This window comes from Sceloporus undulatus, chromosome 3 (genome assembly GCF_019175285.1).
Source record: "Sceloporus undulatus isolate JIND9_A2432 ecotype Alabama chromosome 3, SceUnd_v1.1, whole genome shotgun sequence".
Taxonomy (NCBI): Eukaryota; Metazoa; Chordata; class Lepidosauria; order Squamata; family Phrynosomatidae; genus Sceloporus; species Sceloporus undulatus.
Genome location: NC_056524.1, coordinates 152587171 through 152607176, shown reverse-complemented (window position 1 = coordinate 152607176; position 20006 = coordinate 152587171). Strand labels below are relative to the sequence as shown.

The following is a 20006-nucleotide window of genomic DNA, read 5'->3' as shown; positions in this document are numbered from 1 at the left end:
TTGTGAGAACTAACCAAAGCAGGCTCAGAATTTCAATTGTCTTTGGACACAAGAGCAAATTAACTCAAAAGTGTAAACAGTGTAAATGTGAAGTGGAAGTTGAACTATGTGAAGAGAGGTTGTTTTAAAAAATTATTTCTAATACCGGGAATCTTCCACTGAAAACATGCTTTCAAGTTTAGGCTGGGAAGAATAAGTCCATAACTGACCATGCCAGGAACAACGTTAAGTGTTAAGTTTTTCCACAAAGATCTGTCTTTCGAATTGCCAGGAATACAATAAAGTGATGGCCTCCCCCCCCCCCACACACACACCTCATTCACTAAAGAAAGGCAGTCTTTTTACCATGCCAATGCTATCCATTATGCCTACCAGGTATAGAGACCAATGTTGTGTTTTAAATATTACCTGTCTATGAAAAAGTTTTGAAATGCACATGCATTCATGCACACTGCTCAGTAGTCTCCTAGGGCAGTTCTTGGCCTGGGGCCATAGAGTTCTTCCTCCTACCAATTTCTTGCCATTTTGAATGTATATGACAGTGGACAGTATCCTTCTTATTGCTTCATCCTCTGAAGATAAATTGGATTGAGCACAGTTCCTGAAGATTAGCTATGCTGCCAGGAACTGATGGGAGTTGAGATCCAAAACATCTAGAGGGCACCAGGTCAGGAAAGGCTGATTTAGAAGCAAATTTAGTAGTTCCTTCTTTTCATGGGGGAAGGGGGCAAGCAAATATTAGCAAACTTTCCCATATGGTGACCTATGTACATAGAGCTTCTTTATCATAGTCCAGTACCATTGGAAGTCATTTCTGGAGTTGAGAACATTGGAGTCTAGGTGGGTTAATGACTGAAAAGTGTTTTGACACCACATTTAATGTTTATTTTATTGAGGTTTGCACAGGATAACGTCCCTGGGTGTGTGAGGACTGAGTTGTGTCATCAAATCAACTTACTCCAAACTGTTTTCCTCGAGATATTTTGGATGTCAACTCTGGTCACCCCCAGACAACACAGCCAGTTTCCAGGAATTCTGAGAGTTATAGCTGAAAGCATCTGGAGGTTGCCAGACCCAAGAAATTAATGATATGTTATGCTTTGGGAGTTTTTTGTTTGTTTGTTCATTTGCTTGCTTTTTGCACAAAGAGCTTGCTTTAAGGTTACATGGGAAAGTATTGGGATGGCACAAGGAATAATGACTTGTGATTCTGGCCTGCCCTTATCTATATGCCTAGTTTAATTTCAGTTTGCAACATTATCTCCATTAGGACGAGAGAACTGTTATTATGCCAAGTTTCCCTTATCTACAGGCCCATATGATCTTTTTGCTGTGAGTCTGTACCACTTCAGATGGGGGAATCAAATGCTTGAATACTTTGCCCTTTCAAAACTAGCAAATCATGGGAAAAGATTGTAGCCTTTTCCTTGTGATGCTAATTTTATCTGAACAGGGAACTGCTGAATTAATTGTATGTGTCTGTGGTTGGGTATTCAAACATGCAGTATTCCATTCCCACTCTGCAGTATGAAATGGTACACTCTTGCAAAGATGTATTGTATGACTGGTTGGATAATATATTTCTGATCTAAACTATGGAGCTTTTTTGTAGGGCTGTGCATATATGATGGCCTAGCAAACAATACTCTTGTTGATTTGCTAGATTTAATGCTGAATCTTTTTCAGCAGCAAAGAGATCATTCCTCTATTAAGGAAAAAGAGATACCTGGACAATGTTGAATTTTACTTCCATTTGATTGAGTCCTTGGTGCACAGTTGTGTATGGAGAGAATGTGCTTTGAGATTTGGTAGGCCCTACACTGGAAAAACATTTTGAAGTGTTATTTTGATTTTACAGTTGGAACTGTCCCCCAGTTCATCAGTAAGGTGGCCATTTTGAAAATGTATACACTTCTTATTTAATCTGTGCCTTGTCTGGGTTTTTTCCCTTCAGTTTTCAAAATGCCCTAAAATCAAGGTCTACTTTTGTATTATGTGCCATGTATTTTTACATTAGTATGAACTTGACAGCCTGTGTTTTCATTGCTAAAATAACCCCCCTCTTTCATATCAACTCTTACCTAGGAGCCGCTCTGCAGAGTCATTGATGTAGGTTCCCCAACCCCCACCTCTGCATGGCAGCCAAGACCAAACTGTTGGTTTCACTGCATGATGCAATGTTACATTTTGGGGGCTCTACTGAGAGCAATGGAAACGCTGTTCTTGTAATGCTTGGTGCATGCTAATGTGCTTATTCTAACAGCCAAGACATTGAATGCAGTCTGTTAAATGCATGAACCAGAATCATGAATCTGTGATAATGTTGAGTTAATGTCAACAATGACGTTTAATATCTTGGTAAGACCAAAAAGGCTATTTCTACAAAATCTTTCCAAGTTAGATTCTTCATTGGTGCCGCTCTTGCTTAATGATATTACACAACTGTTGGCTTTATAGTGAACGAACAAGGAATGAACATGTTGTATTGGGGAGGGGGAAGAGAAATCTCTACGCCAAATTGAAAAGGAAGGAATGATGGAGATAGCCCTGACACAAACTAAGCCCCATATCATCATTCCAGATTTTATTCTCTTACTCGGTATATCTTTTCTCCCAAAACCAGATGTTTTTTACCTTTTCTTCATGTTTCTCTAATGGTATAAGCCCAGAATGAAATGGAAGAAGAGAATGCATTATAAAAGCACTGACTTCATATTCTATTATTCTATTCTGCGTATATAATAATAATGCTACATATTTCTATGGTTAATATTAGATGAACAATTTTTTGCTCAAGTGCCACACTTCATGCATATAGCAGAGTGGGAGGGTAGTTGTGACATATTTATAGGGGTGATGATGTACAATAGAGAGAGTGGTGGAAGCTTTCATGACTTCTTGGAAAAGAGGAAGGAGTAATATAGGTCTTCTAGGAAGAGGGAAAAGAGGTGAAGACTATTGAGAGGTTCAGGTCCTTCAGAAAACAATGCCAAGTACCCACTGTTTCTCTTTCCCTCCTTTGGCTTATCCCAAAGGCAGCACTCACACTCTCCTGCTTTTTCTCTCCCATTTCTCACCACTTTCTCCCTGTCTCCTATTTTCAGGAGTTATCAGTTTCATACTGACCCTGCTCTCATATTTTCAATAGCAGCCTGACATATAGAATGCCTTAGAAGGAATTTTCCTGTCACTGTTTATATCAGTGTCGGGGGAAGTTTCACCTGAAACAAGTCTGTGTATTAGGAGTAAGGAGTAAGGCATACACAAATGTTAACAATCTGCTCACAATTCAAGGAAGAGGACAGGTGGAGTTCTTGACCACTCCCTTCAGAGGGTCACAAGGAACTTGCTGCAAACACTCCAATGTCCCAGAAGAGTTGGCTTATTAATATAATATGGGTCCTGGACTGTTTGGCCATGCAATGGCTATGGTGAAGACAATTCATTGATAATGCTTGGAATGAAATACTAAGTTTCCCAGTCTTTATAGTTTACCTATAAGATGCCTGGAAAATATACTCAAAGGTTAGTTGTGCTAATTTCAGTGGGTTGCACATTGGGTTGTAAATACAGTTAGGGCTGTAATCTTGATCAGAAAAACAGTGCAGGGTGTTTGAAATGGAAAATTCATTACATTTTACACATGTTTGCTTGGAAATATTGTCCCTAGCATGTTTAGGATTGCAGTCATCATTTCTCAGCTGTCCAAAAGTGCACTTTAATTTTCTGTTTTGGAAAAAAAAATATGTATAGCAAAGATACATCTGAAAAATCAGGAAGGGATGTCAAATTTAGCAGCACTTCAGCAAAATGGCTCTTGATTGACTACTGATACTGGTTACTTTCAGCAGAGGGCTTTTGTCTGCACTGCAATGTAATGATCTGTTTTCATTTCAAGATTGATTATGATGATTCTGTAGAAATCCATGATAAACTGGAGGGGGAAAGGTGCATGTTTTAACTTGTGAAAAGAGCTTTGAATTATGCTAGTATTATATTGCTCTTTTGAGCATGAAAATGAACATTATTTAGATGAATAAGATTGTAAAGGTGCAAAGAAAAGTATCTTAGTCGTTTTTGTTTTTTATAGAGGCTGGTACAAATATTTCTTTGTTTGGTTAAACAGTTACACAATTAATTTTCTGTCACCAAGGCATTTTATAATCAACTGCTTTAATACACACACACATACACATCAACAGCAAAGAAGCCAGTGTGTTTAAGTAGAGAAACCATTTCAGAGTTTCCATGACCCTGTCCTTATAGCAGCAAAACATATCTCTTTTCCATCTGTTGTAGTTCCTCACTGAACTCTCTGGATTTTTTTTCTGTTCTTACTTCTGCCACTCTCCAGGGTTATATTCAGATTTGCTGCCACTGTATTCCCACCATATTGTGTGGTTTTGCTCTACCACACCAACACACAGACATGTGAATGTCTGATTGCCTCAGAGATGGCTCCAGGTGTGCCCTCCACTGATGGCGTTGGACTGATGAAATTATATGCTATATTTGTGCCTTCATGTTGTGGTAACCTTGGGGAAGGGGAGAAATGTAGAATACTATTGTAGCTACTGTGCCAAATACATTGTTTTCAAACTGTGTTCTGGGGCACTTTGTGGCGAAACACTAAAAGTAATTAAGCCACATTTGTCAAAACAAGACAAGTAAACAAGTCTGGAGTGGGAATAGAATCTCAGGCAAGTAGACTTAACAGTAGGAGTATACCACAGGCAGAACTACTTTCTCACTAGGGATGTTCACTATGCTGAGTATTCCCATTGAATGAATTAGAAGCCTTTTCAGAGAAGAGTGGATTTTCACTAGACTCATATATGGAATCTTTGGCCATCCAGCTCTTTGGATGATACATCATCCCTTGCTAGGTCTAAAATCAATCCTGTCTGGCATCTGCACATTGTAGAAGATGGATTTTAAAAAAATAATAGTGTGGGTCCTTTCACTGAGAAGCTCCTGCCTTTCTCCTTCTCTTACTTGCACCTTACTCTTACTCCTACTGGATGGGCAGATCCATCTAATACCTTCTACCATGCATGAACTGTAACTTACCCTTCTATAGTGTTGAATAGAGAGAGAGAGACAGTAGAGAGATGGAAGAGTGTGTGTAAGGATAGATGAACCTGAGCAAGTGTTGTTACATCTCTTCATGGTCACTTGTGGATGGTTAACTTTCCAGGATTTGCACTCGATTCAGACTTGAACTTTTGCTTAAACTGATATTGACTGTCCTTCAGGAGTAAACAAGTTGGGGAATGCAGTGTAATTGCTTTTAAGGTTTCATCATCAAGTGCCCCAAACACTTTATCATCCAGAGTAAAAAATGTAGGGAAAGAAAGAGAGAGTTACATTTAGGTACAAGTTGATATATCATTAAATAGAGCATGGAGCCAGAGAATCACTTTCCTTTCTCCCATAAGAATGATGTACCTTTCTGCACCTGCAGATGAGACAGAAGCCTGGATTCAATAACAGTTTTGTTACAGAAGCGTTTTTCATGGCAGTCCCAAATCCTTCTGGTCTGGTAGGAATAATAAACTTAACTGACAGAAAAAGAAAATACATCAGATTATTAATTTAGTCAGACACAGACACAGTTTGGCAATCAATCTTTAAAAGGTCATCAAGATGTATTGTTCAGAATTCGATCTGTGCTCTACAGTGGAATACACCGTCTGATATAGTGGAATTTTACCGTCTGATTTTCTGCCCAGTAATTTTGATATCATTCCAAAGAGTCCCAAAGATGATCTAGTTCTGGTGCCCCACTTAGCAGCAAAGCATATAGAATATTGAAAGGTCTTTCCATGGCATGGAAAAAGTGTGCCATTTTATGGCCTATGGTTCTGCTGTTCAAAGCAGGAGGTGTCAACAATCTTAATGGGCATTCCTGAAGGCATGGCTAAAATAGTTTGCTGAAATGACAATAGAGGAATAACCTAGATATGTAGGATTGCCCATGAAAAACTATTACGATTTAACCCGTGTTTAACTACTTCAATCAATGCACCTGCTTTTCAATTGTATTTAGAATGAAGGTCAAATGTGCTTCAGTAACAATTATAACTGATTCTCTGATCCAGTAACAGCAAAGGGTGGTACTGTTAGTGTGATAGAGCAAAACCCACAAATTTTGTTAGTTTGTGTATTTATTTTACACATACATATGAACTAAGAATCATAGGCGCGTTACACACCGCCATAAGGGACATCCTCAGGACGTCCCAGTTTGAAAAAGGGGCGTCTAGAAGTGACGCCCCTACTCCTATTACGGACAGAGTCCATAACAAATGGCGGCGGCCGTTCCACACGGCTGCCGCCATTTTGACATAGCGGATGCTCTGTGTCCGCACATCGCAACCCGGAAGTGACACCGCGAGTGCGCGCTTTGGCACTTGCAGCATCTTGTCCAGGTTGCTGGAAGGGGCGTGATTTTCGCGCTCCTTTTTTGCCGCGCGGAGGAGTTGCGTGGTTTGGCTGCTGCGACTCCTCTGCGCTGCAACCAGCAGAGGCCCGAGACCACCCCTTTTGGGCAGTTTGTAACGGGCCATAGATAGGTTTGTAGTTCTTCCGGGTCTTCAAGTCATTTCTGACTAATGGTAACCCTAAGGTAAACCTATCATGGGGTTTTCTTGACAGAATTTGTTCAGAGGGGATTTTCCTTTGCCTTCCTCTGAGGATGAGATGGTGTGACATACCCAAAGTCACCCAGCGGGCTTCCATGGCCAAGCAGGAATTCAAACCCTGGTCTTCTAGTGTCCTAATTCAGTACCTAAACCACTCAGTTGTGTTGGCTGTTCTGAGACAACATACAATTATTAAAATAAATACAAACTAATAAACATACACAGTATTATTGTTCAAGTACAATTAAAGTATAGAACATTAAAAACAATGGAAAACAATTTAAAAAAAGACAGAGCAAGTTGTTAAAGAGCACAATAATACAGTTAAAAGCCCTTTCTTAAAAACCACCAGTGCATGAAAGCTTGTCAGAATTAAACAGCCACAACAAAAAGTTTTTGGCTGCCAATGGAAAATAAACTTGGAGGAGTCCAGTTTAGCCTCCCTAGGGGTGCATCTGCATTGTAGAAATAATGCAGCTTGACACCACTTTAATTATCATGACTCCCTTATACAGAAACCTGGGATTTGTAGTTTTGTGAGGCACCAGCACTCTTCAGCAGAGAAGGATAAAGACCTTGGAATCCCAATCTTCAATAGGACAGAGCCATGACAGTTAAAGCAATATCAAATTGCATTATTTCTACAATGTAGATGCAACCTAGGAAAGGTATTCCAGAGCTTAGAGTAGCCAATAAGAAAGTCTTCTCATCACCACCTGGAATCATGTAGCCCCTTAAAATCTAATATGTTTTATATAGCATATTCTTACCTTTGGGATCCCGAAAACCTTATGTTAGAGGTCAATGAGAAAACATTGAAAATACCACTGCAACAAAAAGCCTTCAGTATACTACTACAATTAAGATTGTGCCTACTTTCTAATGAGGTTTTAGCACCAGAAATTTCTTCAGAAAGTATTTGCCACAACTCTGATTTTAAACTGAAAAGGCAATTTTATTTTCATTTTAAACATGTTTTGAATTTTAATTGTATTTATCTAGTATAATGTGAAAGCCAAAGAAACTGTGATGTATTTCTTTTCCATTTTGATTATCAAAATATCCAGCATGATCCAGCAAAAATGAAGCCCATTTATATTTTATAATGATTTCACTTGGCAGTGATCATCGTTTTCCTAGCTGTCATTCCTTGAAATCAATACTGCCAATCAGTACTTAACTTTGACTGGTTCTTATCAGTCTGTTTTTGGACTGATGTATTGGACTTAATCTAATGTGCATGATTTATTAATGAAACATTTGTATCTTACCTCATAACAAAAGGACACAGGGCAGGGCAGAGAATATTAAAAATGAAAACACTTTAATGCCATTTAAAGCATTTTAAAATAATTCAAAATAATGCTAATTTAAAACTTTGTGAAAAGCTTGCTGGCCCCAACTAGTTTAGAACCACTGAATCAATGAGAAGTTGGTAAGTCAGCAGTGCCCCTGATTCACTGGATCTACCCTAGTTGGTATTCAAAATAAGATGGAGGATTGTTAGGCCATTGTATTTAGCCATATTTATGTCACCCGTGTAAAACAGGGATAGATTTTCAAGATTACTTTCTTATTTACCAGAATGCAAAATCTGTCCATAGCATGATGAAGCCATACATCAAGAACTGAAGAATTCTGATCCTAGGGTTTTGTTTATGTACAAGAACTGATCAGAGCTCACAGCCCTTTCAAACAAAAATGAACTGCCCATGCCTTCGCTAACCAGGTTACACCCAGGTTTCTTGATTTTAACTGGACAGGAGGATTGATATTTATTGTGGCTGCTGTTTTTAAATAATGGAGAATCAGAAATCCTTGACTATCTTTTCAAGTCAGATCGATCTGGTCCAAATCTACAATCTTCCTATCCTGTATGTTTTCCAAGATTTAAAGAAAACACACCTCCATATAGTATGGCAAGGCAATGGCAAAATTTCCATTCTCAAGAGTGAAATTGTAATTGTGTTAAAATTGTTTCATTTCTTTTTCATTAGTGGGAGAGATCCTTGCTTGCACTTGGTGTGTTATAGTGAAAAGTAAATAATGGGAGCGGAGAGATTCAGAATGATGATACAACTGACACAAGCAGAGTTGTAGATGTTCTTCTAACTGCTCTCTCTCTCAAGCTGTGCAAAGCCTGGACACCTTACAGTTTGTTTGACTAGCCATTGAGGGCTGAACTGGAAGGGCAGGGGATATCTCAACACTCAACCCAATCTAGCTTTAAAATGAAAATGAAGAGCAACTGCAATTCATTATTTCAATGGGACGTTTTCAAGGTGCAGTAAATAACTTCTCTCCTTCTATCCATTTTCAGCTCCTCTCCTTGTCCTAATTTTTTTAGGATAAAAGAAACTCAGAGCATGCTCCGGAATATTTTATTGAAAGTTCAATGAATTTGGGTTTGTTCCTCCACCCTCCGGGATGGATGTGGAGCTTAATTTACTGCTGTTTTTGACCCAGGATGGAATCTAATCAATAAATATAATTATTCTCATTTGACAATATTATTTATTTGACATTGCAGGATTAAAATTTTAACACACTCAGTTCCTACCTTCTAGCAACAGCCAGAAACTTTAATGCTAATTGCTTCATACTGGACAACCGGATCAACAGCTTACTCTTGGACATTGCTTCTTAGGCTATCTGATGCGGGGGACCAACAATTGTTCCTTCCCAGTATGCCAGGGATTGCACTACATTTGTGCCCACTGGGTTCAGATGTATATTTCTTCGCTGGAAAGTTATCTAGGACCAGCACCCAGTGGCTCAGATATCAAAACCAGTCCAGGGACCACCACAGTTGTAGTGCCTTAGGAGTGATCAGTAAATTTAAGAGATCCATTTACCAAGTGTGCCATTTTCTGTTACAATAGAGCTGGATCAAACTTGATTGTTTGTGTACAAGAGCCACTAATGCAGAGTTTTAGCCATTTGTGATGTAAAAAATATTACATTTGAAAAGGAAGAATTTAAGATGTATAGACTTAAGACTTCCAGGCTTAGTACTTCTTCTCTTGAGCTCCAAAATGAACCATCCATGAGGCATGATGAAGTAGCAATTCTAGAACACTATTTGATGTTCTAGGGCTACACATTTTAATTGAAGTTATTGCTTTCTAAGGAGTTCAATTTTGAAACCAAACATGGGACGTGAATTATAAATTAAGCATATAGTAATAGACAAGTATAGGGTAAAGATCAATCAAAATAGTTGTCTTGCATAAGCCCTGAAAAAAATGAACAAGAATTGTTCAAGAATATCATAGATTTTGGGCAACTTGCCTAGGAAAACATCCCAGTGGCTTATGCCAGTTGGTCTTCTGTCTTAGGCACAAATATGTCTCTAGTCTCAGTCAGATACACCAAGTCACATTTCAAACTGTGGGATCGAGTAGCATTGCAAGGCATGTCTATTAATATTATGAGGTTCCAGGCAGCTATGTGGTAAGCAATATTTGGGATTTTGTATGTAGTTAATTCTGTTTCTAAATTTATGTGCTACTGATGTGTAGGTGGGTTTTTTTTGTGGGTTTCCCCTTGCTTTCCCTTTATATCTTTTGTAGTCACTACAATTTAGGTTTTATTTTAACTATAACGACAGCCTGCCCAGTCAGCATTATTTTTCACTGTTAATTGGGATGGTGCAGAGATTTTATTTTTTAAAAAAGATCATATCATCTAGCATTCTGCTAATTACTTATCTCCAAGTAGGATGAGAGGAAGACATGACAGATAACCAATCTATGAGGTCTTCTGTCTATGTAATTAGAATATGTGAGGCCACTTATCAGAGATGATGTGGTACTCCTACTAATTCTGTAGTATAAAGATTTATACCAAGCATGTTCATATTTGCACTACATGAGACTAGTGAAGGGGGGGGGGGATTAGAAGTGTGTAGGAAAATGCATATCCACTGGCCAAAAGGTAAACCATTTTATCCAATCCTTCCTCCAAGATGTGTATGATATCTCCTGTTCCCATTTTATTGTTCTTGGCTTATGGTTTAGGTTGCCAAGGCAATAGTGCCAACCTAAGGTCCTCTACTGCCTTGTTTGCTTAGGGATTTGAATCTTGGCCTTTAGATTAGTTTAACCACTATGCAACTTTGACGCCCTTATGGATGTATGCTCAGTGCAATGTGCTGCTGGATCTCAGGGTGCAAGGTGGTTACTTTACGGTCAAGATAGACTATCTACCTTGTGGAGACTTGTCTACCTGGTATTGATAGTGGAAAATGATTGCCATCTATGAATATTTTTTCCAGCCATCCTGTTCCTTTTATATTATTTGCTTTCCTTATGCTTCAATAGTTTTTGGATTAGAGTGCACCTGTGTCATAAAAGGCAATGGCATGCACTGTCATGGTCAGCCATGAGGAAGACTCAGCAGGTGATGAAGAGGACTCGGCTCCTCATGTACAGGAAGAACCTGAGGCTGTGACAGGCCCCATTTCTGCCCTGCCAGGTCCCAGCTGTGCTCTCCCAGCCCCAGTAGATTTGGCTCAGCCAGACCCTAGCTCTGTGCGATCTTCAGTGGATCCTGGGGCTCAGCAGCCCAGCCTTTTCCAGTAGAGGTTTCAGGCTTGGGAGACATAGAGCAGCAGGGCATTGAGGTTCCTACCTTCAGCCAGAGGAGATTAGAAAGGCCGTGCCTTTGGTGTTCCAAACAACTTGCTGAGAAATGCTCATTAGCCACTCGGCAGCTGTGATAAGGGAGCTGGCGTGAGATATAAGACACCTGGCAGATGCCAAGCTCCTTTGTCAGAGTCAATTTGCTTCCATTAGTGAACACTGCTTGCTCTGACTCCTTGCTTCTTAGACCTCTGACTGCCTTTGAATCTTTGACCTCGAACCGGACTCATTGATCAGCTCTCTGGCACTCTTGACCTTGGTTTGTAAAATTGCTCTCTGTAATCATCACCTTTGGACTGGGTCGTGGCTTATTCTATTCAGACTTCAACTGGTACTGTTGTTTGTGAAATTACTTCTTGGCAGCTCAGCGTGTTTTACTTTTGCCGATCCGTGTGAGTGTGTGTTGCCAGCATTCCTGGACATGCAGCCCCATGCCAAACGTGCCATTCCATGCCACACGCACCATGCTGCACTGTGCGCACGAGTCCCATTGTTTTAACTGGGGCTTTAGCATCTGCAGAATTTCCCTTAAGTGGGATGGTGGTGGTTCCAGAATGTATTCCCCGCGTAAGGGAAGGGAGCTGTGTATTTTTAACCTGAATTATGAACTGCCTTGGGTAAATTGTTAAGGGAATGGTTGGAGGTTTGGAAGCGGAAAAAACGTATTTCCATAAAAGTTCATTTCCTACACCCTTGGAAATTTTACTTTTTGCATGAGTAAATGAAATAAGCAAAGTTTTATATTCCTAAGCACCACGTGGTAGTAGTGAGTTCCATAACTTAAGCTTTGTTGTTGTTGTGTGAAACATTATTCCCATGTATATGAATGAACTGATCAATTTTATTAAATTTATCATGAATTCCAATATTTCTGTAGATATTTATAGAAATGCATGTGATTATAAAAGGGAAGATTTTTGGTATATTTTCCAATCACTTTTTGCTTTATATGTTTTATTGTGTGAAACATTTCATTTACCAAAAGAGTGGATTTTTTTTTTGCCAAATTTTTTTTTCATAGAAACAGTGTGTTTTACACAAAAGAGCATATTTTCATGCAAAAACATCAATCTTTGCAGAAAAGATTTTTTAAAAACCCCACTAAAATAGTCCTGAAATGTGAAAAATCTTGCAGTGGTTTAACAATGTGTCACTTGATTTGCTGAGACATCCTTTCTCATCAAGGAGTATCAAATTATGCATTTTTTTAAAAAAAATCTTATTGGTGATGGCAAGTGCCACTAAGCATGAGACAAACCTTTGGAGAGTGGCTATCACTGCTAATAACAGTTCAGGAAACAAATGGAACTTCCATCTGTAGAAGCAATATTCCCCTGATTTCCACTTGCTGACAGGGAGAACAACTGCTTTGATATCTTGCCTGCATGTTTTCCAGAGGTATTTGGCTGGCTTTTGCTGCATTCTGATATGAACCGGTCTGATCCATGCCTCCACAATTAATGTGCAGATGAGAATGTAGTGATGCATCAGATTTTGCCCTTTTCCAAATTTTTGCAATGTCCTATCCTTAATATATATATATATATATATATATATATATATATGATGTTTTTGTAAAGAAAAAAATCAAAATCATAGATAAATGCAGAAATAGGATAGAAAGTATGAATAAATGAACATACACAAAAGTGAGTTATAAATAGTCCTAATACAAAATCTGGCAATCTATGCAATATAAACAGTTTTTCTATAAGGGACGATTGCCATGTAATGGTTCTAATTCTGGTGCTACAACTTAGGTGTATATTATGTGTATGTAATATATGGTGTTCATGGCACATAAGACAGGAGAGGCATAGCAGATAGGGTGAATCTGCACAGTTCATTTGGATGATAGGAAACCTATGGTAGGCTTATTAGTCAACCCCATATAAATCAATTTGGGAAGACTGATGGTCGGCAAGAAGCATTTTTAATACAGTCACCCCTCCAAGTCCGCGGAGTTGAAATTGGCAGACTTGACGATCTGTGGAGGGGCGACTAGTCATTGAGGTGAATGGGGAGCACTCTTGAGGTGCGCACTCTATGGTCACGCACAGGAGCGTGCCCCATTCATTTCAATGGGGCTTGATTATCTGTGAGTTTCCTAACCCCTAGGTCTGGAATGGATCCCCCACGAGTTAGGAGGGGCGACTGTATATGTATTTTCCATGTGGCAGCTACAGTTATTTCCAGTTTTTGTTCATAAGGGTTCCTACATCATGATGATGATGATGATGATGATGATGATGATGATGATGATGATAATGATGCAGGAACATTCAAATTATGTGGTTCCATGTATGGTATCTGAAATTGTACAGTCCAGCAAGAGCTACACCACATGAATCTCACAATTGTATGTTTCTGTCGAAGGCTAAGGGCTGCTCCACACACCACAGAGAGGTTTGGAAAGCACTTGTACAGGCCCACACTTCTTTGTTTCCCATTTCTGCTATGTCCATTTGGGAACCTACACATGCCATCCCATCTCAGATCTGTGACTTCGATAGCATTGGAAGATCTGGCCATAAGTGGGATGAATTAGCCATATTTAGCATGCTCTGGAAGAAATGTGCATGCATGTGGGTGAGAAGAATAGAAAACATAAATGACTCAATCTTCTGATTTCCTTGCTTTTCTGTAATGTATGAAGCAGCCTTTATTTAATGTTGCTTTGCTATGAAAACTGCAGATGTACTATTTGTTTCTTTATAGTGTTAATCAAGCCCTTTCTCTATGTGCATTGTGTAACTGGCAAAATAATAATAATTGTCAGATGTGTTGGACACCTTTTTCCCCCAAAACACTTTGAATATGGTTTTGTGGAATACTGTATCAAGTCTTCTTAGAACCCTCCTTTACTGTCCTTCAGATAGTTGTTTGCAACTAGAAAGAGCCTGAGGATAAGCAAGGGGCATGCTGTTGGTGGACTTGCTTGATCTGTGATGTTTACAAGTTAATGGGAACTTGGATGCATGTGTAAAACCCAACTTGTCCAATTAATTAGATTGCTGACACTCAGAATGCATATAATTTTGCTTGATCATCAACTTGGCTTTGCATTTGCAGCAATGCAGTTATACTAACTGGTATGATATTTAGTGATTTATTTGTACCGATAAAATCATGGTTTATTTATGTATTTATTTATTTTGTATTTCCCCTTCTCTTATCTCTATCACACATTTTTTTCCTCTTGGTATTAAATCGCTTATCAGCCTAAGCAAGTATCATTCTTGACCTCTATAGGCTTACACTGACTGAATGATAATTTCTTACAAACTGAGATCTGCTGCTTCACCTGAGGGGTCTAATCCACAGTCTTTCCAGCTATCTCAAGGAATATTACAAATAAATCACATATATTTTTCAGTTAGCTATGAGCTGGTACATTGAAGTATTTCAGAGTACCAGTTTGTAGAGAGGATGATACTGGATTGTATGAACATATTTTTTTAAAATAAAAATGGAATTTGCAATGGCTGTCTGAGACAGAGAGAGGAAATTTTTATTTACTGTGCATGTGAAAATTAACCCTTGGAGACCTGCTTCTAGTTTTGTAATTTCTGCTCTGTGTTTACATTATCACTAGTGTACTATATTCTTTCTATTGAATTCATGGGTCTGTGTATAAAATAGCAAGCAAAACTCCCCCAGTTTGCTAATTTTGAATATATTCATAAGCAACTACATCCTTTTATTTTATTTGCCGAAGCTGAAGGGGAGAATGAAACATAACATAAAATTTGGTAATTTTTAAAAGAAAGATAAACTGAAATTATTGGCATGGTATATTTATAAGATACTGTTTAATCAAAATACATGAAGTTTTTTATAGTAAATAAACATGTGACATAGGGTTGCCAACTGACCAAAAGTCTAGCATGCTCATATACATTTAATTACAGCTTGAACTGCAGGTAATGGTAGGTAAAGTTTATCCCAGCATAGGCATTACTATTGCCACCCAATATTGTTTGCAGATGAAGTAACTGTAAAAGGCATAGGAGTACTGGCCACTAAAAAGTTGGCAGCCCTAGTTAGATTGAGAAACTGTTATATATCTTGAAGTACTCTGTAGAAAGAAGTCAGTTCTTTAAGGGTTAATGTGGGATCGGATCCTGAGAGTTTTTCTTGCTTGTTTTCCCTTAAAATTGTCTGCATGTTTCTGTTTCAGCTATTGATTGAACAGGTGAACAATAAGGATGGCTATCAATTCAAACTGTTCTTCTTTTTCTAATAATAATAATAATAATAATAATAATAATAATAATAATAATAATAATAAATCAATGCCTGCTTGTGTTTAAGAGAGGACCAAAAGAGAGGCCAGAATGATTGAACTGAACTCATAAAAATAATAATGAGGAGACCACAGCTTCAATTTTTGTCATACTTCTGTGCAAACTTTCTTCCTTTAAATTTACTCTCTTCTTTTTTCTTTTCTTAAATAGCCCAATAGAATCTTGCCAGAATTTCTACAAAGATTTCACGTTACAGATAGACATGGCTTTCAACGTGTTCTTCCTGCTCTACTTTGGTTTGCGTGTAAGTACATACATCTACTCCTACTACTGTCTTGCTTGCTGAAATATTTTCCTGTCTATCTGTTTTAAGGATATCCAGAAATAGAAGTTTAGCCTCCTGAAGGATCAGTTAACAACATACTCCCATGGATGTTAAAAAAATGCTTTATTAAAGTCATGCCTGTTGCCAAAATGATTTAAGCAAATTTATTTATTTAACATTTCGATTAGCCATGTTTGTCAAAGGAACACACCATGTCTATAAAGGTTCTTCTGATTCGCTGTTTTTCTCGGAGGAAATGTATTAGCTCAAATCATGCTGAGAACAGGAATTGCTTCAATACATCTTTGTATATGAGCCCTGTACTTATATCAGGGTTTCCCACTCTGGCACCGTCTAGATGTGTTAAGAGATTTCAGATGGGGGAAAAAAGCCAGGAATAAAAGGCATACTCTTGCCATAACTGTGCCATCATACTAAAGATTTTCAGACACATTGCACTCGTCTGTGACTCATCCCATGAAGATCCAGAAATGCTCCCACAACTAAACCATTCCCAGGACTTCCACGTGAATGTTGCTAGAGCATTCCTGGATATGCACCGGATAAGTCATGGATTAGTGTGATGTGTTTCAATGATTATGGCGTGGGTATGCCTTTTATTCCTAGTTTTTCCCCCTGTCTGATAATCTCCTTAGACAGCAATTCTGTCACTACCAATAATAACGGCCAGCTGTTTGGGGAATTATGATTTTGTATACAAAATCTGTAGGCTGCTAGTTTGGTGAAGGCTCATCTAGAAGAATTTTTTTCTTACCTTCATTTAAATCAAATGACAATATCAATTGAATGATATGGGAGAATTCAGATTTTAGATCTTCCATCTTCCTGAACCAAGCCCCCACTATTGAATGCCATACATGGGCAGATGAAGACATGCTTGTGTTACATAGTGGATTAATAGTTTTAAAAAGTGTAGTTACAGGAATGTTTTCTGCATATGAAATATATTGCTTATATGTCTTGTACTTTGGGCTGCTGAGTTTTCCTGACAACTGAACAAGGCAGTTTTAAACATTAGATATCTGAGCTGCATTGCAACATGAGTAGAAGTAGGACACTGAAAAATATACTGCCTGTGCCAAGAAGGACCACAGGCCATTTTTAAATAACAGTGTTTGGCCAAGAGGACCTCAGAATGGCTGTTACATGTCATGCACATACATTCTGTTGCTTTCTTTTATAAGTAATGAAGTGAACTGTCTCTCTCATGAGACCGATATAGAGTTCAGATTGCTTTGATCAGATGGTGTGAAATGATGTTACTTCCATGGCAAATGATGTTATTTCCATGGACCCCGCCTTCCCGCCAAATTCCCGAGTGTTACCTTTCTTAAAGAAGAATGATACCGTACCTTCTTCCCAATAGAAAAACAAAAAACAAAAACAAGGTATCCTTACCTTCTTCATCTTCTCTTTTCCCAGTTCATAGCAGCCAACGACAAGCTGTGGTTCTGGCTGGAAGTAAACTCAGTGGTAGATTTCTTCACAGTCCCTCCAGTGTTTGTTTCAGTGTATTTAAACAGAAGTTGGCTGGGTAAGTAAATGGAATTTCTCTTTTTAAGTTAAAAAGAAAGAAGAACAAGAGAAAACAATTATTTAAGCCAAGCATGGCTTAATAGAGTAGTCTCATGGCCTATGGTGCCCACAAAAGTGTCATTATTTGGGTCGCAGTAAAAGATGTGTGATTGTACGGGCTACTACCACAGTGCCAAATTAATGCAGCTTAACACCACTTTACCTGCCATGGCTCTGTCCTCTGAAATACTAGGGTTAGTAGTTTGTTGTAGTACCAGTGCTTTCTGACAGAGAAGATTAAATATCTCACTAAATTACAAATCCCAGAATTGCATAGTACTGAGCCTGTTTCCAGGGACCCATAGGCAGGTTACAGACCGCCATAAAGTATGCGTTCTGCGTGTACTAGGGTTAGGAAGGGCCGTATAAGGGTTAGGAAGGATCTTACCTTCCTCACGGCCCTTCTCCGTAGTATGCGTGGAGCGCGTCGTAAATGGCTGCGCCCATCCACATGGGCACCACCATTTTGACATCTTGGACACATAGCGTCCAGATGTGTCACTGCGGAAGTGATGCCATGAGGGCGTGCTTTGCCCCTCGTGGTGCCACTTCCGCGTTTTGAAAAGGAGCGCCATTTCGGCACTCCTTTTTCGCTGCGCCAGGAAGCCTCATGGTCTGGCCCCTGGGGCTTCCCTCGGCAGCGAATGGTGGCGGCGGGAAAACGGCCGCTTGAGGGCTGTCTGTAACCCGCCTCAGGTTTCTTTGTTTGTGCAAACCCCATTGATTTTGTTAACCTTTGCAGGAAAGTGTGGGTTTGTAGAATTTGTTTCTAATTCTAAAAACTAATGACCGCCTTGAATCTCACTGCAAGAGAAAGGTGGGATATAAATCTTGGAAATAAAATGAATAAATAGCTTCTGGGGAAAAAACAGAACTTTGACCCAAAAACACTTTCTAGAAATTTACTTTTGTGCAACATGCTGCATTTGCACACAAAAACTTTTTAACACAAAATGTCCTGTTTGTGTGCAGAATAATTTTCCAAAATACTTTGGTATTTGCAAATACCTAATTGGAAATTGAACAAAATTCTCACTTCTGTGTTAATCAATCTGACTGTGGGGCTGCACAGACAGCTCAAAGGGGCAGCCTCCAGCTGCCCTTTTTACAGCCAGATTGGGGCTTCGGCACACACCGCGGCCTTGATCTGGTCTTCCCAGGGCACGAGAAAGCCACAAAAAGCTTTACAGAACTCCTTTGGTCTTTAAGGGCATGTAGAGGGCATGTGTTTCCTGAGTATTGTAAAATCCTATTTCATTTTTAAGTCAGGAAGCAAACAATGACAAATGTTTTTTTCATTTCTAATTTAGAATGGGTACCTCCTTGTGCACTAATAATTTAGTCCATGGAGCATTTGTTGTTTTTTGCTCCACTCTAGTGTGGCCCAGCTTTGTATCCTCTTGATTTCTTATTAATCAACAAGGTCTTTTTGCTTCACAGAGGGAATATTCCAGTACAAATGCCCTTTTGAAATCTATCTTTTCATAAACCATCTTGCATGGCTCTGTTCATCATTCTGTGGATGAAGCCTTTTCATTGCTCACAGAATTTTCATTGCTCACAGAATTTTCATTGCTCACAGAATTCCTTCCATTGCAAACAAGCAAACACAGGGTGGCAATGCATGTGAGAGAGGCCATAGCTCAGAGTAGAGCTGTGTTTCTCAAACTTTGGTTCTCCAGATGTTTTGGCCATCTGCTCACAGAATCCCTGACTGTTGACCAAGCTGGCTGGGGCTTCTAAGGGTTGAAGTGCAAATCACCTGGAGGCCCAAGGTTTGGGAACCACTGGAGTAGAGCATTTTCTTTGGATGCAGAAAATTCCAGGTTTAGATCCCTTTCCCTTTTGCAGGTAAGAGCTGGGAGGAAAATTCTTGCTTGAAACTAATACATTAAAGAGCCACTGTAAATCAGTGTCACTAATCCTGGGTTGGATGGACCAAGGGTCTCTCATTATAAGGCACCTTCCTATGTCACTAATGGGCCCACTTTTTTACTATAACACCTGCTGGTATATGTCATTTTCCTAGTAGGGTAGCGGATGCTGGGGGGATACAACATTTCTTGCGGCTAATGTGCACTTAACAGTTTTTTGGTACCTAAAATGTAGTTGATATTATTAACCTTTATTTATGAAGCGCTGTAAATTTATATTGGTTTGTGAAGGGGTTGAGTAGTGACAGTGACATATGATAACAATTATAAGCTTCGTAACTTCAGTTTTGAATTTGGTAGCCTGATGATCAGTCTTTTTCTGTTCTGTTGTTTCTATAGCTACAGATGTTCAACACTGTCACAGTAGTTCCTTTCCAACCAAATGTAATTGAAAGAACTGTGTGTTTCTGCCATCTAGTGGTCAGCATGTAGCATAGATTCTCTTCCAGAACCAAGCTCATTTTTTTCTTATGGAAAAGGGTGTCATTATTAAACTGTGTGAAGTGCCAGGTATTTGCATTGACAGAGCTAATTCAAGCCAAGAGAATTGTGTTTTTTTTCAAAATCAAATGGTATGCCCTTGGCAAGGCAGTCTGTCTCTATAATTATTTTATTCT

General features: G+C 39.0%; 1 protein-coding gene across 26 annotated transcripts in view; it reads left to right on the top strand.

Annotated features, from left to right (window-relative positions):
* The window catches only part of KCNMA1 (potassium calcium-activated channel subfamily M alpha 1), a 612911-nt gene that overhangs the window by 330397 nt on the left and 262508 nt on the right, over positions 1 to 20006 (top strand). For all 26 annotated transcript variants that reach the window (XM_042456625.1, XM_042456624.1, XM_042456616.1 and 23 more), the window contains exons 4-5: positions 15745 to 15838; positions 17303 to 17414. In XM_042456625.1, the coding sequence (XP_042312559.1) occupies positions 15745 to 15838; positions 17303 to 17414 (206 nt within the window). The remainder of the gene's footprint in view (positions 1 to 15744; positions 15839 to 17302; positions 17415 to 20006) is intronic.